This window comes from Antechinus flavipes, chromosome 6 (assembly GCF_016432865.1).
Source record: "Antechinus flavipes isolate AdamAnt ecotype Samford, QLD, Australia chromosome 6, AdamAnt_v2, whole genome shotgun sequence".
Taxonomy (NCBI): domain Eukaryota; kingdom Metazoa; phylum Chordata; class Mammalia; order Dasyuromorphia; family Dasyuridae; genus Antechinus; species Antechinus flavipes.
Genome location: NC_067403.1, coordinates 260,237,378 through 260,260,324, shown reverse-complemented (window position 1 = coordinate 260,260,324; position 22,947 = coordinate 260,237,378). Strand labels below are relative to the sequence as shown.

General features: G+C 52.3%; 1 protein-coding gene across 5 annotated transcripts in view; it reads left to right on the top strand.

Moving 5' to 3' along the window:
• The window catches only part of SHANK2 (SH3 and multiple ankyrin repeat domains 2), a 483,554-nt gene that overhangs the window by 270,786 nt on the left and 189,821 nt on the right, over nt 1-22,947 (top strand). For all 5 annotated transcript variants that reach the window (XM_051965794.1, XM_051965793.1, XM_051965791.1 and 2 more), the window contains one exon: nt 21,879-21,961. In XM_051965794.1, the coding sequence (XP_051821754.1) occupies nt 21,879-21,961 (83 nt within the window). The remainder of the gene's footprint in view (nt 1-21,878; nt 21,962-22,947) is intronic.

The window sequence follows — 22,947 nt, the reverse complement described above, 5'->3', positions numbered from 1 at the left end:
CCTTTTCTGGGGCCCAATTTTATATGGTAAAAGAGTCAAAGTAGATGATATCTTCTTTTTTTTTTTAACTAAAATCCATGTTACATGAATCACCTTCAGGTTCTTTCTGAGCCATGCTTGAGGAAAAGCCATAACCAGATTTCAGGGATAATGTTGTAAAAGAAAACAACCCATTGGGAATAGAAAGCTGCTCTTGTAGTCAGGACGGCCTGAGTTCCAAATTTAAATTCTGCCACCCAGCAGCCATTTAATGCGTGGAACCAACCCTGAACCTCTTGGTGCTCCAGGCTCTGTGGCTATCCACTGAAGGGAAGGTACTGGCCCGGACTGAGAGCTCACAAAACTCATGGATGTGCCGGTCCAGTTTAAAATGGCGGGAGGGGGTGGGGGAGATGGTAATGATGAAATGACTTATTAAATTTTTTAAAAGATGTGAGCAAGCTGAAAGAGGATAATTAGAGAACAAGAACATGTTGAATTAGTAATAATTTCCAGGCACAATTTCAAAAAGAAGGATCCTGATATGTTAGATGAGAAGAAATAGCAAAACAGGAACAGAGCGATCACTGCACTGCTGAACTCCACTCTGTCTCCCAATACACCTGTGGTACCTGAAGAGAAATTGTCAGGGCAGACAAACCAACTGCTGGACATTCACCAGCTGGGTGACCCTGGGCCAGTCACTTCGCCCTATTTGCCTGTTTCCTAATTTGTAAAAAAAAAAAAAAAAAAAAAATGAGAGAAAGAAATGGCGAACACTCTGAAAGCTCTAAATGGCTTCGTGAAGATCAGATGTGGCTGAAAACAAGTGAACAACAATGATACGGACTCTAGCTGCCGACCTAAAGAGAAGCATCAGGGCAGACGTGCCAGATGCTGTCGGGGATTGGAGGAGCCGGCCCAGAGACGGGCACAACGGGACTTGCCAATTTTGACCCAACATTAGGAAGACTTTGCCATGAGAGCTGTTCAAGGATCAAGAAGCTGCCCGGCAGGCAGATCAGCTGCTGGTCAGGGACGTTGGGGGAGGATTCTTACTAAACTATAGGGAGGCCTCAGTGCCTCGGAGGGCCCTCCCTGCTGCCAGCCCAGAGATGCCCCCCGCGGACCAAAGGATGGGGGCAGATGGTAGACAGCATGCATCTTGAAGGCTGGAGCTGGTCAGAGGCATCGGGAGATGGAAGCCAATGAGCAGCTCAGTGGGCACGGGCAGCCGGGCAAGGATCAGTAAGCCAGCATTTATCCCGTGTGCCAGACACGCTGCCAGGCACCGGGGACCCAAAGACAAAGTCAAAGGTCTCCTTCCTGCAAAGACTTTGCGGTCCGTGGCGAAGACAACAGTTCTAGAGCTGAGGTTCTCAGAGCCCGACTGAGCCAGAGAGCCGGTAACCCTGGCCGGTGGGGGAGCCCTCCTCCCGAAGGTGACGCTTATGCCGAGTCCTGGCGGGCCAAGGAAGAGGGAAGAGAACGCGCCGTTCAGGAATGGGCTCGAGGTGAGCGACGGCGTTTCCTGGACGAGGAACAGGAAGGAGCCTGTTTGGCCGGAATGTGGAAGGTACAGAGGGGAACCGAGAGGAGAGAGCCTGGGGGAGAACAGGCAGTGACGCGCTTTTTTGCCAAACTGGGATTTCTCCCTGACCTTTTCGGGTCAGTCAGGGAGCCATTTGGGCTCCTCGAGTAGCCAAGCGGTTGGTTCTGGGCACTATCCTTGGGAGAGACTCATAGGTTTTCAGAGCTGGAAAGGACCTTAAAGATCTTCCAGTCTCCCTTCCCCATTTAACAGATGAGCAAAATGAGGCTTAGAGAAGGACTCGTCCAAAGTCACAGATGCAAGAAGGAGGAGGGCCAGGGGCTGATCGGATCCCCTGTGCCCCGGCCACGTCAGGCTGCGCGAACCCTAAATCAGGGGAATGAAGGCCCAGCTCTCTGACTGGAGCTAACTCTTAATTAGAAACTGAAGAAATCATTAGCAGCGAGAACAATTAAGAAATCTTGAAAACCAGAAAAAAATTGGTCTTGAACAAGAAGCAGGTTGGGGAATTAAGCCTTTGCAACGTCTGAACATCTGTAGACCAGAAAAATGGGTTGCCTTGTGTCTTAAGAGGCTTAACTAACATCTTGAAGGAACGACTCTATTCCGCTGTCTTGGGAAAGCAGAGTCAGACTCAAGGAGAGAGGGGAGAAAGAACAGATGGATTCCCTTCCCAAGAGGAGGGGTACACGACTGCAAACACCCCCTTTACTCATTGCGCCATTGTTTTCCTGGGCGAAAAACTCGTCGGCGTCTGGAGAGAAGCAGACGTCGGAGGAGCTCCCCGAGCCCGCCGGGCCGGGCCGGGTCTGAGGCTCGATTCTTCCCTTGTAACGAGGACCGGCCTCCGGACCCCCGGACGTCCCCCCGGCCATCGTCACCCGGACTAACACTAGCTCCCAAGGTCATTGCAGAGTTCATGGAACCCCACAGGAAAATGAGCATCTTGGGGGTGTCCACGTGCTGTCTGAGGGCATCACGTCCGGCCCGGCTGACCGGCGCGCCCCTTATTTGCCAGAAGCACAAAATGGCAGCGTCGGGACCGAGGGTCTCGTCCACCGCCACCTGGAGAACAGGAGCTTTTCCTTCTGTCGCCTGCTAACAGCGGAGCTGGGTCCAGGGCTCCCGGCAGCCTCTGAGCCCCGTTCTCTTCCCGGCCTCCGAAGGAAATTGGTGAGATGCACAGTTACCGGCTCTGCCACTAGGTGGGGGCAGCAGACCCGGTCATGTCCCCGAAGCATCCGTGTGGCCCCGGGAGGCCTCTGGGTAAGCTCCGGGGTGGGCAGTGACTTCAGGATTTCCTTGTGGCCCTTGTGGCCGTGGGTCTCCAGCTAAAGAGCCCTCTCTGAGGAGGAGCCCCGCTGGCTCCGCAACCTGTCTGAGGGAGCACCGGGCCCTCACTCTGCTGAGTCCTTCCCTGCCGCTGTCCTTCGGCCTCCTCCCGTGATTGCCCATTCCCTCAGGGCCTCCGAGTCCCCTGGTCCTCAGTCGCCCATCTGGTCGCCTTTGTCCGCCCTCTGCCCACACGGCCGTGTCCTCGCCACCTCATGAAATATCAGGTTCCAGGGTCTCCTCTCTTCAGTCTAAAAGCCACCAAGTTAAATACTCAGACCCCAATGTTTCATCAATTTGGACGTTTCTTCTGATAGAGTAGATCCCAACCCTTATACACCTCGGGGCCACTGGTGGCTGAGGGGATAGAGCACTGGGCCTGGGCCCGAGATGATCTGAATTCAAATCCAGCTTCAGATACTTACTAGCTGTACCACCCTGGGCAAGTCATTGACTCTGCCATTAAATATGGCTCCGACCTCCCAGACTTGAGGACCGATAACATTTTATAGTACTCAGCCCGCTTCCTGACACGCAGTAGATGCTTTAAAAGTGCTTGTTCCCTTGCCCTTCCTTTTCTCATACCCGTGGGACCCCCTGAAGGGGGGGATGTGGGACGGTGGGGACGCTGACCCCAGGGAGTGCTGACCCCTCTGTCCTTTGCTCCTTGTGTGAGCCTTGTCTGGCTCTTCCCATGATTCACCCCTGGGGCTCTACCTAACTTGCTGGAGACCTCCTTGCTTTGTCTTGAAATGGAAAGGCTGCCCTGGTGGCCTAGAGTCACCAAAGGCGTATTCCTATTCTCCAATCCAGAATCTTCAGGGGCTCCATTCTCCCTCTCGGGCCTGTCCCATAACACCATCCACATGCTGGCCGCTGCCCACCCCCAGACCGCTCTATTTCAGCCAAGACACCCTGTCAGCTGTGCTCCAGAATCTGTTATTCCGTCTCTCGTCTCTCTGTCCTTCACAAACTGTCCCCCGGATCCAGAATATACACCCCTTTGTTGTCGTTCATTTGCTTAGTGGGAGTTTTCCTGGCAAGGATACTGGAGGGGTGGGCCATTGCCTTCTCCGGCTCATTTTACAGATGAGGAAACTGAGGCAAACAGGGTGAAGTGACTAGTCCCGGGTCACGCAGCGAGAAAGTGTCCGAAGTCACATTTGAACTCAGTTCTTTCTGACTCCGGGCCCAGCACTCTCTCCGCCGAGCCACCCGGCTGTTCCCATTTAGAATCCGCATTTTCTTTCAACACTTGACCCAAGTGCTTCCTGTTATACACAGCTCTTCCCCATTCCCAATAGTCCCCACTGTCTGCTTTATCATATTGCCTGTTGTCATTCACCACACACACACACACACACACACACACACTCTCTCTCTCTCTCTCTCTCTCTCACACTCCCACTCCCACACTCACACACTCCCACTCTCACACTCACTCCCACTCACACACTCTCACACTCACACTCCCACATACTCTCTCACACACACACACACACACACTCTTACACTCACACTCCCACATACTCTCACACACACACTCACACACTCTCACACTCCCACTCCCACATACTCTCTCACACACACACTCTCACACTCACACTCCCACATACTCACACACACACACACACACACACACACACACTCTTACACTCACACTCCCACATACTCTCACACACACACTCACACACTCTCACACTCCCACTCCCACATACTCTCTCACACACACACTCTCTCAAACTCACACACACACTCACACTCACACACACACATACACACACACACACACACACACACACACACACACACACACACACACTGGGATGGGCAGGATCCCCTGGCTACTGAAATTAAGCAGAAAAGCTTCATTGTTGAGAACTATTCTAAAACCCATGAGCCCATTTTCCAGTTTAATAAGTAGCATCTCAGGGATGTAACTGTATTTGCCATTAGTGGTTTGCCAGCCACTTGCAGGGAGGAGGGGTCCCACAGCACTCGCCAATCCTACAGGGTCCCAGGGCCATCACCCATCATGGAGACCCAGAAGGTTGGGCTGCAAAGTCATATCCCTGTCATAGAGCTCATTGTTTGCCCTTTGTTCTGGAAGCAGACTGTGACATCGGGGAGGGGACACTGTGACGTGCAAGTGAGTTGGATTTAAGTGGGGGGGGTGGCACTGGGCGAGGTCATCGGCCTCGCTTTCCCCTCCAGAGCCTTCCGGGTCCGGGCGAGGTCACCGGCCTCGCTTTCTCCTCCAGAGCCTTCTGGGTCCGATGTCCAGACATGGATCAGGACGCCTGAGGATGGCCTTGGATGCATGGAACAGCAGCCACTGGGTTCCAGCCCGGCGCCTTCCTTCCAGTTCCAACGGTCCTCCTTTATAGAGCACCCGGAGGTATCCCAGTGCTAGCCAGACCCGATCTCATTTGATCCTCCGGGTCACACAGCCAGGAAGTATCTGAGGCGAATTTAGGCCTCCGGGAGGCAGAAGTCATGGGGGCCGCTTACTTCCTGTAAATTCAGGTGGAAAACAGGACATAGCTGGCGGGGAAGGAGCCCAGGTGAGGAGGAAGCCTCTGGGAAAAGATCTTTCCTGAATTAGCCACAGAGGAAAAGTAGGATGCTTGAAAATATCAGCTCAATTGTATGTAAATGAGAGGAGATGCCATAGTTGGCTGGGGTGGCTGGGTCAGTCCCAGCATGCTCCTTTCTGGATCCAGTTTTCTAGAACAGTCAGTGTCTCATCTGACAAATGAAGGTCCCGGTGCTCCGGCTCCATCGCGGGGGTGCCCTTTATGGCTTGGGGGGGAACCATTGACTCCTTGCACAGAGGAAGCTTCTTGGGGCTCTCCTGGAAGGCCCTTAATGGAGACAGGAAAAAATGCTTTGGGGATCGTGACCTGAGAGCCAGACGGTGCGCCCGCCTTCCTACTTGACTTAAAATATATATTAAATTCAATATAAGGATACGCATTTACATAGTTATCTTGCTGCGCAAGAAAAATCGGACCCAGAAAGAAAGAAAAAAACCTGAGAAGGAAAACCAAAATGCAAGCAAACGATAACAGAAAGAGTGCAGATGCTGTGTTGGGGCCACACTCATTTCCCAGAGTTCTCTCTCCGGATGTAGCTGACTCTCTTCATTACTGAACAATTGGAACCGGTTTGAATCATCTCATTGTTGGAGAGATCCACGTTTGATCTGATTTTTCTTGTGCAGCGCGATGAATGTGGAAATACATGTAGAAGAATTGCACAAGTTTGACATGTATTGAATTACTTTCTGTCTAGGGGCTTTGCAAGGGTGAATGCTGAAAACGGTCTTTGCATGTATTTTGAAAAATCAAAAGCTGTTATTTTTTTAAATGCTCTGGGAGGCTCCACCTAGGAATTCTCCAGGGCTGGGAAGGTGCATTTTATTAGGACTTGGAGGGGTCTTTTCCCACCACGGGGAGCAGTTGACTTCACCAAAGACAAGATTAAATTCCTCGTCATTGAGGAAAGTGCGTTGCTTGGAAATCTACCCAGGGAATTTCATTAGAAATTAGTGTGGGAAAATGTGGCCTTAGAGTCCCACAAAATTGGAGTTCAAATGCATGTCGGGCACTTGGTAGCTGGATGACTGTGGGAAAATCCCTTCAGTTCTCGGAGCCCCGACCCGCTCCTTGGGATTTGTCACCAAAGTGTAGATGGGCTGCGATCTGCACTGGGGGCAGGACTTCCTAAAGTAGACCCTTCACATATTCTGGTGAGTGCAGACTGGCCAGCCTCCCCCACACAGGGACTGACTATGTGCGAGCGTGAGTGGTAGGTCTAGGACCCATGGGATCTTCCCAGACGTGAGCAGTCTCCGGTACCGTTCCCTAGGGATGCTGGAACATGTGGCGTCAAGGCCATTCAAACCTGATCTAGGGCACACCTGTGCCTCCCTCCTAAAGAAACTTGGCATGAGAATCCGTGCTGGTGATTTGGGAAGGGAAGGGAAGGGAAAAGAAAGGAAGGGAAGGGGGGGAAGGGAAGGGGGGCTGGTTCTTTGTTCTTTAAAAAGAATCCTTTCTTCAGCTCCTTAACTTCCTTGAGATGTTTGTGTTGGTAAAGTTTCCACAATTCACCTTTTCTGGGATTGGAAGTTCCTTTCCGGGGCCTGCAAAGGCAGATCCGTGCATCTGTCACATGCCTTGAAAGCTGCGTCAAGTGAGACCTTGAGACAGAAGGAGAAGCTAAGGTGGCCATGGGGTGTCAGGACCCGGAATGGGGGGGTCTTCTCTCTGCCCGGACCACTGGCCCAGGGAAGGGAGCAAGGCCTCCTGCCTAAGAAAAGCTCAGGGCCGTCCTAGCCAGGCACGTACCTAAGGAACGTTGGGGGTCACTGTAGTCCTGCAGAGGAAGAATTAAATCCCTCTATCCAGATAAGGCAGTTTAAGAACGTTGGAAAGAAGGCCATTCAGAACCACAGGATGGGTTTCTGGGCCTGGACCAGTACTCAAGGCCCCCGTGATCTTTTAGCCGAACTATCCTGGACCTGTTTCTTCCCCTGTAACAGAGAGGCTTGGGGCCGGGTGACCACTGGGAGAGGTCCCTGCCACGCCATCAATTTCGTGACTGCTGACTCCTCCTCCCCGGTCAGTCAGTGGCAAACGCTTATAGATTCTCCCCCTCCAGTCTCTCTTACAACCATCCCCTTCGCAGAGTCAGACAGGGTTGAGTGGGGCTACGATGGCCGCCCACCATGACGCACCTGAAGAATGGCCCCTGTTCTCTACTCTCTTACCTAGCTCCGAGGTTAGACCCTCCCCTCCCCTCCCCTGGACTGGAGGAGTCTCCCTATCGGTCTCCCTGCCTCTGGTCTCTCCCCCTTCCAATTTACCTTTTATATAGCTGCCAGATTGAGATCCCCAAAGCTCGGACCTCACCACATTTCCACGCCCAAAAAGTTCCGTTAGCTGCCCGCTGTCTACAGAATGAAAAAATCATCTGTTTAGCCTTCAGAGCCCATCACAGCCTTGCTCTAAAGACCTTTCCGTAGCACGAGCTCTTTATTCCAGCCAAGGGAGTCTGCCCATCACTGCCCACACGGAGTGCTCCGTCTCCCTCCATGCTTATCTCCGCCTCCGGGTTTCTGCTTAGTCTGCCGTCCCGTGACTGAGGTGCTCCCTTCCTTGTGTCCCGCACTCAGATCCCTCCCTACATTCAAAGCTCATCCCCTACAGGAAGCCTTTTCTGATCCCCCCCCCCAAAAAAACCTCCCATACATTTCTGAATTTCAGTGACCTATGTCTGTTTTCTCCCTTTGCCCACATTAAAACATAAGCTCCTGGAGGACAAGGACCATCTCATTTATGTCTCTGTGTCCTCCCTGCTTGGTACAGAGCTGGAAAGTGTAGACAGTCCCATCCCCTTTCCTTTCCAGGTGAGGTTTCAGAGCTGCATTGGGAGAACCTCTCAGCTTCCAACCATCTATCATTCTTTGTCTCCTCTGTGACTGTCACAGGTCGGCTGTCCCTGGTTACCCCCTCCCCCCCGCCCCCCTCGGGGACCATGATGCTTGAGTGGTCTTCCAGGAGGCTCTTTGGCTCATTCCCTACAACTTAGTGCTGAAAGGGACCCTAAAAGGCCACCAGGACCAAGCCTTTCCTTGAGAGATAAGACTTGCCTCCCACAGCCAGTGTGTGCCTGGAGGATTTGAACTCAGATCCTCCTTATTCCAAGTCTTGTCATGTCAAGGGTTTTCTGTGGCTAAAGAATAAGCCTCCACCTGCCATGACACACCTGAAGAATGGTACCTTTTCTCACTCTCTTAGCTAGCTCCGAGGTTAGACCTCCCTATATTCAAAGCTTTCCCTTCCTTTCCTTGGAGCAACACTTAGGTCATCCCGGCCGGGACTCCTGCCGGATCCCAAAGGATTCTTAGAATCTTAAAGGCAAGAAGGTCCTGAAGAGGGTCTAAGGCCCCTCGGAAGAAAGTCTGCGGTGGATTCCTCGGCATCTGTGTCTGGCTCAGCACTATTTCCCTTTCTCATCAGTGACTTGAATGGAAGAGCAGCGGTACGCTTGTCAGATTTGCAGATGAGGCAAAGCCGGGAGCACAATTGGCTGTTATTATTCTCACTATCAGTATTATTATTATTATTATTCAGCAAACTGGGGAAAGCACAGGCAGTACCTAGCTCACGGGGTTATTAGAAAGTCTAATTGAGGCGAGGTTTCACATCACCGGATCCCAGTGTCATCTGTTGTTTCTGTTATTCTGTCGTGGAAAATCAGCACCATTTGGGCCCGTGTTTCTAAACTCCAGGCTTTTTATATATCCTGGAATCCCCCTCAGTGAATGGCGCCTCTTTCCGCCGAGACTCGGCCCGGCCTTGCCCGGTCACCGTGACCGGCCGCTCACGGGCGGGCCGGGGCCAGAGTCTGCGGTCCCCTCGCATGATTGATGACGAAGTCACTAGATAATTTGGTTCGAATCGAGGTCTTTATGTGTGTTATTTGTTTCTATTAGGAAATCTGTCTGTTCCCTATCATGTAAGGAAAAAGAAAGGGAAACAGTTGGAAGGAATCCCAGAGTCGGGGGGGAGTGCCTTTCTCCCGCTGACCCCAGGAAAAACAAGCTTCAGGGTCTGGTTAGAACCGGGCGGGGAGGGGACCGCGGAGAAAGCTCGTGTTGGAAGCCGTCTGATTCATTTCCAGGGGAGTTACATCGCCCTTCCTGTCCTCTCGCTCTTCAGCCTGAGCTCCTCTCGGATGCCAGCCTTATAATTTGTGAGGGAATTACCCTCATTCATCATCCCCTCGCTGTCCCCAGAATAGGAGCGACTGCTCCAAGAAGAGCTTTCCAGAAATGTGCCTGGCAGCTGAGATTAAGAATCAGCAAAGAGCTTTGGGTTTAATTCCCCAAGTGAATGATTACTGCTCACTCACCACGAAGGGAGTGGGGGTGGGACCAAATTAAAATAGATAGCCCACACAGAATCCCTTTCCTTGGATGATCAGGGGATGAGCCTTGTCCAGAGGCTGATGATGATGATGATGATGATGATGATGATGATGATGATATTCTCAGAGTTAAATGTGTCTAAAGGTTTCCGAAAGGTCCTTGGAATAAACCGACCTAATTTCACAGTATAATAATACCACTGGATTTCTGGAAAGTAATCAAAGGGGACTTACTTCAGGATGGAGTCCATAAAATGGCTAAAGTCCAAAGAATGGAATCAAAAGGCTCTCCGTGGGTGACATCCCCATCAACTCGGCCAATTGAGAGAGGCAGGGGACAAATGACTGAGTCCTACGGATTTACTGGTAGAAATGGAGGGTTTTATGAGCCTGCTGCAGGATTAGATCATTGTCACTAGAAATTAATAGGGCCAGCGCTTATTTCTCCTGGATGATTGTTTAGTGAAGTGGTAGAAGCTTTGCAGCCTATGGCTACAAGGCGAAAAATTTTACCGTCCGTCAGATCTCTGAACAGAAACGATCAGGTGGCCAGGAAGGTTTACTCAAAGCTCATTGTCCTTTATTTACTAATGGTCAACAACTGCCCTGCTACTAACGAAGGCCCCAAGTTATCATCGAGGAAACCGCAGACAGCGAATCGCCAGCAGGACATCATTAGGCTGGAGCTCCCACAGACACCTGAATTGAGCCTTAATATCCCTATCAACTTAAGAATGACTTTTATTTAGAAAAAAATGTTGTCATAGCAATACCCACCATCTCTGCCCTGTCTGCAATCAAAAGGTTTCAAAGTATAGACTCCCAGGAGAGGACATTAAACCCTTCTGGTAACAGGACAAGGTACATACGATTCCTTTCATTCTGTGAATGGGGCCGTCCTGAGCTGGAAGTGCTCCCGGGGATTTTACCAAAAAGGAGCTTATACCTCACTGCTTCATTCCCCTAAAAAGTGTTATCCTCCCGCATGAGAATCCACATTCGGTATTTAAAAGAACAGCAGGATCCCCATTTTTCTTTAGATTATTTCTCTCTCGGAATAAGCCAACTGATTACAAGAGCAACAGTAATACTAGCTCGTGTTACAGAGACTCCCGGGTCTCCAGGCCCACCCGGGCTGCCCCGTAGAACAGACCGCCGATGGGACGCTGAGCACGGGCCCGGCCCAGATATCTCGAAAGCAGCCGAGCAGTCAGGCCTGTCCCCGACAAGCAGAGCCAAGGTCACTCGCGCTCCCGCGGCTCTCCCTGGCTCCGTGGACGTCTTGCTGCCTTCCCTTCTCATTTCCATCTGTTGGGAAATTTCTAGGACAGCCACGGCTCGTCTTTTCCCTAGAGGTACCTCTTTCTAATAGCAGCCCGGTTCCGGCTTAGCTCTGAGAGTGGCCCGGTGCTGTCCAACTGCTGAATCGTAGCAGAGCCGTGGAAGTCGGGGGCCCCTGTTCCTCAAGACTGGCCAGCAGCTACCTAGAGAGAATTTACCGGTTTCCTGACAGCCACTCTCTTGAGATATTCCTCATGGGCTGGGCCTGCAGTCCCTCCGTGCCAGGAAACATCTGCTCTTTTAACCTTTGCTTGCACTATGAAATTGGGAGAGGGCTCAGGGAATCCCCGCAGCGGGAATAGTGTCTGGATAGCCCCTTCAGAAGCCCGAGCTCGTTGTCAGGAGAAATCCCATCCCTCTTCTGGCTTCGTGTCCCGCATTCTTCAGAAGCTTCTTCTTCTTCTCTCTCCTTACCACTGACCTTGTGGTCTGACCTTTGAGCCTCTTGTCCTTCTATCATCCATCTTTTCCCCGATAATTCTCAAGCTTTGATCCTCTTCCTAACTTGGCTTCCTGGAATTTTAAATTCCCAATTTCAACCTCAATCATCCACAAAAACACTTATAGTTCATCTTTCATTCCTCGTCATCCCTCTTCTTCCCTTAAATACTCACCGTGCCCTCATCCATCTTCTCCTCTTTTGGCCCAGTTTCAGAGAACGAAGGGGCCTTTTTCCTTCCCGAAGCATCTTCTCTGCTCTGAGCATCTTCCTTCTGTCCCTGCTTCCTCAGGCTTTTGCTCCTTCCTTCTCTTTCACCTTTCACCCTCTGCTTATTCCTCTAAAGGTCTTTCCTATCCTTAAAACAAAAGGGGAAATCTTCATTACTCCTTATTCCCTATCTTTCCCTTCCCACATCTCCTCCCTCTTTCAACCGCCTTCATATTCCTTATTTCCCGGCCACTTGCAGTCTGGCCCCGTACCCCACCCTTTGAATGACACTTTCCTCAGAGGTAAACAATTGCTTCTTAATTACAAAATGCTGAGCCCTTCTTCAGGGCTTGCTCAGAATTCTCCATATTTCTGCCAGGATCCTATTGATGTTCTGAGCTTCTGGTGCCCCAGAATTCTTCTTCCCTGGGTTTTAGTGAGTGTACTTTCTCCTGGTTCTCCTCCTAGCTTAGCACTCCTTCTTCCTCAGGCTTCCGAAGGCCGAGTTAGTATCCCTGTCCCCGGCTCCTGAGTGTAAGTGGAGTCTGAGGCTCGCCTGGGCTTCTTTCCCTTTGTCACTGTGATGTGGTGACAGGAGCTGTCAGAAGAGCTTTCACACATGAGCAACGTGGCGGGGAAATTGCCCTGGAAAGTGGGCAAGGCTGGGTTCGAGTCCAGTCTCTGACACATACAAGAGAATGGGGAGAGGGAAGGGAGGATCCTAGTGAGTCACCTGATTCTCCATCCTCTTAGATTATGATTTGGAGAGGGCACCAATCTTCATTAGCAGAAAGAGATTCCTCTCCTGGGAGTTCCTAAAATACACGAAGCCGCAGATCTAATCCCTAGCCTTGTGAGCTTCATCAGAATAGGGATCCCAACGCCTCTCCGCTCAGGGGTCTTCATGAGAATGACCAAGGGATTTGGGAGGTACACTTAGTCAGCACTTACTGTATACGGAGCACAAAAGTGCCAACACCAGGGAGGCTGGTGGTTGTTGTCCAGGCTGATCGATCGCCGCTATGCAGATGGCACAGATTGAGGTCTACAGGCCGACTTGGGGAGGGAGGCTGAGTCTTGTTCTGCTTGTCTCCAGAGGGCAGAGCAAGGAGCCATTGGGGGGAGGCGGGAGAGATGGGAGGGAGATTAAAAAGAGGCAAATTTGGCCCTGAAACAAAGGAATAACTCACTGATAATTAGAGCGTGTCCCTGCCACGCTCCACAGGGCCCATAGCATAGTAAACACTTAGAAATGCAGCTTTGTGGATAGTACGGGACCTTTGGCTCTCCAGGAGGGGGGCAAAGTGGGGGAGGGGAGGAGGGGAGGAAAGGTGTGTGAGATGGAGAGATGAGGATAAAGTGAGAACAGAAGATTGGATCAGAAGTGTAATTTTCACTTTTAAATCATCCACAGGAAAGACAGCTCTTTAGTAAGTATTATTTTAAGTCTAAGTATATTTAAGTAAGTATATTTAAAAGTGTTTAGCAGTTTAGTGAGCTGTTAAAACACATACACCTTCCCTTCTCCTTTTAGGGAAAAGGAAAATCTGGAGGGGTGATACGGCCAATTTAAATGCTAATAGTTTGTAGTAGAAGAGAAGGCTCCGGGCACACGAGAGCGGTCTCTGCGTAGCCGAAGGGGTGGCCTGTCCTGTGGAACGAGGTCCAGCCTTGCCTTGACAGGCCTCAGAGCCAGGAGCAAATGAGAGACAGTGGGTGGAACAGGGACAGATTTAGGCCAGGTGTCAGAAGAAGCTTCCTCACAACCCAAGGGCCTACCTGGGGATGGAGGAAGGGATCCCCATCCATGGAGCTCTCCCAGGAAAGTCCAAATGATCAATTGTAGTCTATGTTATATAAAGGTTAGTTGTTCAGATGTTACGTCAGAATACATGGATCAACCGATCATCATACAACTATTAAGCCCCTACTGTATGCCTGGCCCTGTATTTTTTAAAAAGACAAAAACTAATCTATGATTTCAAGGAACTCATTCCAGTGGGTAGACATCATGAAAAGAAATAGATACATAAATGTTAGTGTGGAAGGACAGTCATCTCAGAGGGAAGGTTCAAGTAGTAACGGGAGGGATTGGGAGGAGGCCTCCCGAAGGTTGAGTCTTAAAAGAAGCCAAAGGTGAAGTTGAGGAGGAAGAACGGTGTGTACAATGGAGACAGAGTACAAAGGCCTGGAAGTGGGAGATGAAGCAGTGTGTGCTAGTCGACTGGTTAGCACGAAGCTGTCAAGTAAACATTGTTCAGTCATTGCAGCCGTGTGGAGCTCTCTGTGACCCTGTCCGGGGTTTTCTTGGCAGAGATACTGGAGTAGTTGACCATTTCCTTCTTCAGGTCATTTTACAGATGAGGAAACTGAGGCAGACAAAGCAAAGTGACTTGCCCAGGATCACACAGCAAGGAAGTGTCTGAGGCCAGATTTGAATTCAGTTCTCCCTGCCCTCAGGCTGAATGCCCCACTCTGCCACCTAGCTGCCACCCAGGTCTTTTCAAGTCTTTCTCAGACTCCGGACAGCACCGCTTGGTTTATAGAAAAGGAAGTAAATGGAAGGGAGCAGTCCAGCTCTGGGGCTTGGCAAAGAGCGATCGGACAAGAGGATGAGGGAAGGAAATTGAGGAAGGAAGGAGAGAGTGACTATTGATGGAACAGTGTTGAAAGATGAAGAGTTTGAGGTCTCAGTGAGTTTGAAGAATGAGGTTGGGGGCACTAAGGCAGAGGGAAAGATGGAATGAGAAAATATTATGATCAGATGAAGGGATTTCAGAGTTCATGAAGATGGAAGTGGAACATTTGTGGGTGGTGGCAAGATCAAGGGGATGACTACCTCCGTGTGTAGCTGAGATGGGCTGGAGGAGGATGTCAAGAAAATTGAATAGATCAAGTTGGAGTATTTGAGAGAAGATCGGTCTGATAACCATAATAATAATAGCTGGTGCTTTAAGATGAGCAAAGCACTTGAGACTCATTGTCTCATGATCCTCACAACAAGCCTGTGAGCTACATGCTGTGGTCGTCCCTATTTTGGAGATGAGGAAACTGAGGTAATGGCTGAACGGCTAGCCCAGTGTCACCCGGCTGAGCGGCCGGAGCAGGATTAGAACTCGGGCCTTGCCTACTCCAAGTCATGTGTTCTCATCAATCTGGGGCCTCTTTCTGGTGTAGATTATAAAACGGTGCTCTGTTTTTCAGAGGCTATTTTCATATTTCAACCATTTTCAAAAACTTATTTGTTATTTTCTGGTTGTCCTGTGTACGGGAAACATCCACCTTCCAAATAAAAAACCAGAGGGAATGGGCTCGCAGATTTGTTGATGACGTGCCCTTGATGAAAACATCTGAATGGCCTTCACTAAGATCCCAAGTAGATTTTGAAGGGCCCCAAGATGTCTCCATACTCTGGTCAGTCACTGAGACTTTTGTCCAACTCAGAAGGAGGAAAAAACACCATCAGTGTGTCAGCTGCCAGGGTCACCCTCTCCACAGAGACTCCTCCATCCCTGGTCGGCGCCATCTGCTCTGCCCAAACAGGCCTCTTGGGCCAAGTTGAAATGCCATAGTCTGTCCCTTCCATGAGCGCTAGGGCAACCAGACCCACCTCGGGGTCCGTCCTCTTCCTGCCAGGGGCGGCTGATTTCCTGCGGCCCTCTATTTTCGCCTCCTCCAGGATCAGGAGATGCTGCCAGGGGAACTTGTTCAGTGACTGATAAATCCTAAACACCAGCTGGCAGGATGGGTACCAGCCAGCCTCCGGGTCCTTGCCACATCGCTCGGAGGGGAGGCAGCAGCCCACGCTGGAGTGGAGGGGAGAAGGCGGCCTCCAGCTCTTGGCTCAAGGGCCGGTGGGGGAGAAAGGTTGCATTAACTCAGCCTGTGCTGGGACTCACACGCGTGGCCTTGAGGAACAGAACCGGGCCGGCCGGTGCTCCTGAATTTCTCAGCAGTGTCAGGACCTGAGCATTTGATGTAGAGCCCAAGGGAGTTCTAAGAGACCGTCTAGGTTAACAGCCCTCATTTGTCGAGGAGAAAACCCAGATTCAAGAAGTTGGGGTGCACCCTGCTAGAGAAGTGTGCAAATGCTCACACTCACCCCCTGCCAGAGAAGTGTGCAAATGCACACACACACCTTGCCAGAGAAATGTGCAAATACATCCTGCTAGAGAAGTGTGCAAATGCTCACACTCCCACCCTGCCTGAGAAGTGTGCAAATGCCTCTACACATACACACACACACACAATACATACACACCCTGCCAGAGAAGTGTGCAAATGCACACACATGCACCCTGCTAGAGAAGCAGAGATATGCAAATGCCTCTACATACACACACACACACACACACCTGCTGGAGAAGTGTGCAAATGCCTCAGGCATCCTCTGAGCCAAGCTGTGCTCTCCCTCTCTGCAGCCACGGCTCCAGGTAGATTTGCCATGTGACTAGGGATCAAAGGGCTCCTGGCTCTCCTGCTCTCTTACAAGTGTTTCATCCAACACTGAGCTTCTAATTCTCTCCATGTTTGCAGGGGGAATCTTGACTTTGTGCTGTTCAGGTTTGTAAACCAGCAGAAAAAGCAAAACTGGAAACGCGCATCGCAGATCCTTCTCTCTCTTGAAGGTTCTCCCGGAGCTACCGGGAGAGCCTGCTCCCACCCAGCACGCTTCCCAGCCCGGGTCTGGGTCTCGGAACCAAGCTCAGTGTGGGCTCGGCAAGAGAGCAGATCTGTTCTGGTCTGAGAAAGCTCTTGCTCTCCTGTCTTTAATGGCACAAGAAGACTGGTTGGGGCCAAGGGGCAGCACCTGGGGATTTGCTTTGCTTTGTTTCCCCCAGGTCCTGCCTCCCACCTCTGAAACTGCTGCCCATTCAGGGCACCCACTCCATCCCTTCGGGCCCCCTCCAGGGATTCACGGGCGGGCACACGGCCCACCGGCCACTCTCACATTTTGCTGCCTTTTCTCCCCACTCTCTTGAACCCCCAATAGGTCGGAAGTGCGTCGGTGTCCACTTCTTTCATTCCCTTGTGTTCCCCTGAAGAGGACATAGCGTGAGCAGAGAGTGGAAGGATGGCCCCTGAGTCCAGCAGAGCTGGAGCAAAGGGCAGGGCGGGGAAATGTGGGAACTCTGAATTGAGAGCTAAAGAGGTTGGGCCTTCAATGCCATCTAGCCTTCATTTTACAGATGAGGAAACTGAGAACCAAGTAATATTCCCAAGCTTATGAAGGCAGTAAGCAGCAGTGGCGAGATTTGCACCTGGATCCTCAGGCTATGGAGCCAGGACTTTGTTGACTGCCTTGTACCCAAGTGCTTTAGAGGGAGATGGCTTCTTAGGAGATGAGCTTGGAAAGGTGCCCTCATCGACTTAGAAGGGACTGCAGAAGCCATCTTAGCCCCCCCCCTCTTGTTATAGATGAGGAAACTGTGACCCACAGAACTGAGTAGAGGTCACGCCTTCACAAGGCCAGGATTTGAACTCAGATCTTCCTAATACAATCACTGGTTCCTTTATTTTTTTTCAATCAGCAGCAAGCATTTATTAAGCACTTTTATGATCTTACATTCATTTGGGGAGAACCCTGTAGACTTAAGTTGTATCATGAAATGTCTTGATACTAATGTAAGTTATCAGCACTTTACTCCATAGGCAACAGGGAGCCATTGGAGGCTTATGAGCACAAAACTACCCCGAGATGAGCTGTGATTTCTGTTCTGTTTGCATCGATGAGGAGGCTGGGTTGGAGGGAGCAGAGATGAGACGTGGGAAGACAAATCTGAAAACTACGACTGCAGTGGCTTCCAATGAGGGTGGTTGGGAGCCAATGGCACTTGTGACTGATGAGATGTAGAATGAGGGGGAGAGGGAGGAGCAGAGGTTAGCACTGAGGATTATGGTCTTCAGGGAATGGTGGTGTCTCCATTTAGAGGTGACGGAGAAACTAAAGGAGGCCATCAAGTGCTGGAAAGTTTAAAGACCACCCTAAGGAGCACTGATGTAGGAGTCGGGGGTATGAGTCCAAGGATCTGCCTCTGGGGCTTACTCCCTGTACCTTCTTAGCCAAGTCAAGTCATCTCCCTGGCCCTGGGTTTCCTCATTTGTAAAACTGGAGAAGCATCCCGCCCTCCCCCAACCTCACCGTCACCATCCCTACTACCAGTAGCACCTGCTTTTTTATGGAGCCATTCAGCATGTTAATGTTTACAAAGCTCTTGAGGGCTTCCATATCTCCCTCAACTCACCAGAAGCTGGCTTCCCTTCTTCCTGTACCCCTCTCCACACAATCTCTGCCCCTTGACTTTTACCCATCCTTCAGATCCTAGCTCAGATAGCACCTTCTTCATGAAGCCTTCCCCAGGCCTTTCCTTCCCCAGCTCCCAGAAAAAGAAAAAAAAAGCCTGAAAAAATCTCTCCCTCATGTGATCTTCTAGCACTTCATTCTCCATTCATGCACTAATTATATTCTTTTTTGTGCTAATTATATCCTAACTTATTTTATTTATTTGTCTTTATCTTATCTCCCATCCTAGAATATACTGGGAATGTGTCTGCCTGTTTACATTTTAGAGGTCCTTGTTCAGTCAGGTGTGGGGTGTTTGGTGGTTCGGGCTCTTATACTAGAATATACTGGGAATGTGTCTGCCTGTTGGTTTTAGAGAAGTCCTTGTTCAGTTCTGGGTGTTTGGTGGTTCAGGCTCCCATCCTAGAATGTGTCTGCCTGTTTTTGTTTTAAAGGTCCTTGTTCAGGTGCTTGGTCTTTGATGGTTCAGGCTCCCATCCTAGAATATACTGGGAATGTGTCTGCCTGTTGGTTTTAGAGAAGTCCTTGTTCAGTTCTGGGTGTTAGGTGGTTCGGGCTCCCATCCTAGAATATACTGGGAATGTGTCTGCCTGTTGGTTTTAGAGAAGTCCTTGTTCAGTTCTGGCTGTTGGGTGGTTCGGGCTCCCATCCTAGAATATACTGGGAATGTGTCTGCCTGTTGGTTTTAGAGAGGTCCTTGTTCAGTTCTGGGTGTTTGGTGGTTCGGGCTCTTATACTAGAATATACTGGGAATGTGTCTGCCTGTTGGTTTTAGAGAAGTCCTTGTTCAGTTCTGGGTGTTTGGTGGTTCAGGCTCCCATCCTAGAATGTGTCTGCCTGTTTTTGTTTTAAAGGTCCTTGTTCAGGTGCTTGGTCTTTGATGGTTCGGGCTCCCATCCTAGAATATACTGGGAATGTGTCTGCCTGTTGGTTTTAGAGAAGTCCTTGTTCAGTTCTGGGTGTTAGGTGGTTCGGGCTCCCATCCTAGAATATACTGGGAATGTGTCTGCCTGTTGGTTTTAGAGAAGTCCTTGTTCAGTTCTGGGTGTTAGGTGGTTCGGGCTCCCATCCTAGAATATACTGGGAATGTGTCTGCCTGTTGGTTTTAGAGAGGTCCTTGTTCAGTTCTGGGTGTTGGGTGGTTCGGGCTCCCATCCTAGAATATACTGGGAATGTGTCTGCCTGTTGGTTTTAGAGAGGTCCTTGTTCAGTTCTGGCTGTTGGGTGGTTCAGGCTCCCATCCTAGAATGTGTCTGCCTGTTTTTGTTTTAAAGGTCCTTGTTCAGGTGCTTGGTCTTTGATGGTTCGGGCTCCCATCCTAGAATATACTGGGAATGTGTCTGCCTGTTGGTTTTAGAGAAGTCCTTGTTCAGTTCTGGGTGTTAGGTGGTTCGGGCTCCCATCCTAGAATATACTGGGAATGTGTCTGCCTGTTTACATTTTAGAGGTCTTTGTTCAGTCAGGTGTGGGGTGTTAGGTGGTTCAGGTTCTCCTACTAGAATATACTGGGAATGTGTCTGCCTGTTGGTTTTAGAGAAGTCCTTGTTCAGTTCTGGGTGTTGGGTGGTTGGGCTCCCCTCCTAGAATGTGTCCGCCTGTTTTTGTTTTAAAGGTCCTCGTTCAGGTGTGGGGTGTTGGGTGGGTTAGGGTTCCTTTCAGACGCGAGATTCTGTGGTTCTGAAAGGAGCTAAGTTTTAGGTCAGAACAGGACAGGAGTATTTCTACTTTACAAATGGGCTGTGTTTGTGTGTGTCTGTGTTTGTGTGTGTGTATGTGTCTATGTCTGTGTGTGTCTGTGTGTAAGCAAAATCTTAAGAGATTAACTGATTTGCCTGAGGTCGTAGAGTGCAGCTCAGAAAGGGATTTCCGGCTCGGGTGTTCCTGATTTCCAGGAGGGCATGGACGGAGGGAACTAGATTACAAGATCTGAAAGCGGGCTCGCCCTCTGGGCTCTCCTGAGTCAGTTGGACACCAAGTCCTTCTCCAAGGCCTCCTGTTACAAACCCCCAGTGCTGAAGTGCTTTCTGCCTCCGTGGATTTGTTGGCGGGGAGGGGAGAATGACTCTGAACACTGGTAGAGCATTCGAAGCCCTGGGCATTCAGTTCCCCATCTACAAGGTTTCCTTTCTCCTCTCATCAGTTCAAAGTGGTTCCCCCCCCCCTTTCCATGTGGTGAAACCCAGAGCCCAGAAAAACCGGGTTTCTTTCACAAATGTTGAAATTGCCTGTTTTCCTTTCATCCGGAGATCCCCCTCCCTGGTGCACTTGAGTCAGGAAGGCCCACGTTGGGATCTTGCCTGCTACTTATTGGTTGTGTGCTATCACAGGATCCCTTGCAAGGGCTGGCTTAATGTCACCAGGCTCGCGAGCCCACGAGAAGCCCCAGGGCTCCCTTTCCTGTCTCAAACTTTCTGCAGGGTCCTGCTGCGCTTCTGGCCCCTTCCTGAGCTGGCTCTTGTTTACCAAAGGGGGGAGGGGAAGGGAGGAAGGAGCTCCCTTCTGCCCCCAAGATCCTGGTCACTGAGGATGGAGCCGTCGTCCATTTCCCTCTTGCTCCCACTGACCGAGCACGGGAGCTTCAGCCTTTGCACTGAGACTCTTGACTTTGGCCATCCCATGAGGCTTTAGCTCTGGACTCAACTTCTCACTCTCTTGGGAGTATCTCCGGGCAGAGGCTTGGGGACAGAGGCTAATTCTGCCCCGAGTTAAAGGAAAAGGAGCTCCCGAAAGGGAGCAGAAGGGGGGTGGGGAGGTGTGTGTGTGAGAGAGACGGAGAGAGATCACACGGGGAGGGGGAGGGGGCAGAGACTCAGAGACCGAGAGAGCCTCAGTTCCGCCAAACAGCCGGTGACCCGAGGCCAAACGTGTCGGGGATTTGCATTTGCAAGGGGCGGGAGCACCGGCTGCCCCCCCCTTCCCTGCAGCCTTTTCCCGAGGTGCTGCTGACTGGGGGTGGGGAGCAGCCATTCCGAGGTCTCGGGGGCGCCGGCCCGGGCTTCTCTCCGCCGCCCGCGGTCGGGGGCAGCCCGGCCTCTCCCCTGCCACTCGCCCGCCGCTCCCGCTCGTTCCCGTTTCAATTTATGCAGCTCCTCGGCGCTGGGGAGGTCTGTGGCGGATGACGCCGAGGCAGCTGCCCGCCGTGCCCATCGTCGGCTCGTCAGCTGATCGGGGGTGGGAGGGGGCTCTTCTCGCGGCAGCCAGCATGCAGTTCGCTTGAGAGGGGGCTCCGGGGGCGCCGCGCGGCTCGGCGCCTCGCTTGTGCCTCGGCCGGCTCAGGCGGGGGAGGGGGCGCGGAGCGGATCGGCGATCTCCCCGGGATGCCGCCTCCCCGGGCTCGGGCTCGGCTGCCCGCCGGCCGCCCCGGAAGATGCAGCGGGCTCCGCCGCCCCAGAGGGGCTTGGGAGTGAGGAGGCTCCGCCAGCCCACTTAGTTCGCTCGTCGGCGAGCGCGCGCCAGCCCCCGGCTGCCATGATCGCCTCTCGGCTCAGCCTGTCCCCGGGAATGCGCCCCCCCGCGCGCGGCCCCCCGGCGGTCCCGGCTCTCCCCTGAGCGCCCATTGTGTCATGCTCTGGTTCCCCGCTCGGCGCCCCCCCGCCGCTTGCCTCCGTCCGGCCCCCTCCCCCGGCCTCCGCCGCTCCGGTTTTCCCATGCTGCTCGGGTCCTCGGGTCCGGTGTGAGCCGGGGGCCGTGACGATGAACCTCCCGGGCGGAGGAGCGGCCGCCGCCGCCGCCGTGATGATGGTGGGCTACAATAACGGGCGCTATCCCCGGAATTCTCTCTACAGTGACTGCATTATCGAGGAGAAGACCGTGGTCCTGCAGAAGAAAGACAATGAGGGCTTCGGCTTCGTGCTGCGCGGGGCGAAAGGTAAGCCCGGGCCCGGCTCTGAGCACACGTGTGGGCGCGAGGGGGGGCCGCGGGGAGGCGGCCGGCGGCCCGCTGCGGGACGGCTGCTCCCCCGGCTCCCGGTTGCTAGACAACTGGCCCGCAGCCGCCCGGCCCGGCCGGGGGCTCTTCCTCTGCACAAGATGGCTTTGCCGGCCGCCCGCCTCCACTCCTTCCCTTGAAGCCCGCGGCGCTCTGCCCCGGGCCCGGCTGCGGACGTGGGCCAGCGGCAGCCTCGCGGAGGCGCCCAGCCTCAAGTGGAGGCACCGGGAAACGGCCGCTGCCCGGCCGCGGGCTGGGAGTCAGAGGCGAGGCGGCAGTGGGGGGCGAGGGGAGGGGAAGGGAGGGGGATGAGCCCGCCCTGCTAAAAAGGGGCCCTTCAGCTGCAGCCGGCTCGGGTTACCATGGAGCCCCCGGACCTGTGGGGGCAGCTGCCCCCCGCCGCCCTCCAGGCCCACACGTCTTGGCTGAACTCCGGGACTTGGCCGGGAAGCCCGAGGCGGCCAGGTGGGCTCCGCTCCGGGCAGGGAAAGGCCGCACGTGTGCGGGGAGCCTTAGTGCAAAGGGGGACAGGTGCAGAGCGGGCGGCTATTAGCGCTGCATCAGGGCTGCCCGCGGTCCTCGGGAACCTGCCCCGGGTCTTCGGGAACCTGCCCTCTGCCCCTGTGCTCGGCCCAACTTAACTTAGAGGTCAGGAACTCTGTGTGTGTGTGTGTGTGTGTGTGTGTGTGTGTGTGTGTGTGTGTGTGTGTGTGTGTGTGTGAGAAAAAGAGAGAGAAAGAGACACAGAGAGAGAGAAACAGGGGGAGGGGATTGTGTGTGTGAGTGAAAGAGAGAGAGAGAGAGAGAGAGAGAGAGAGAGAGAGAGAGAGAGAGACAGAGACGGGGGAGGGGATTGTGGGGGGGTGAAAGAGAGAGAAAGAGACACACACACACAGAGAGACAGACAAACAGAGAGAAACAGGGGG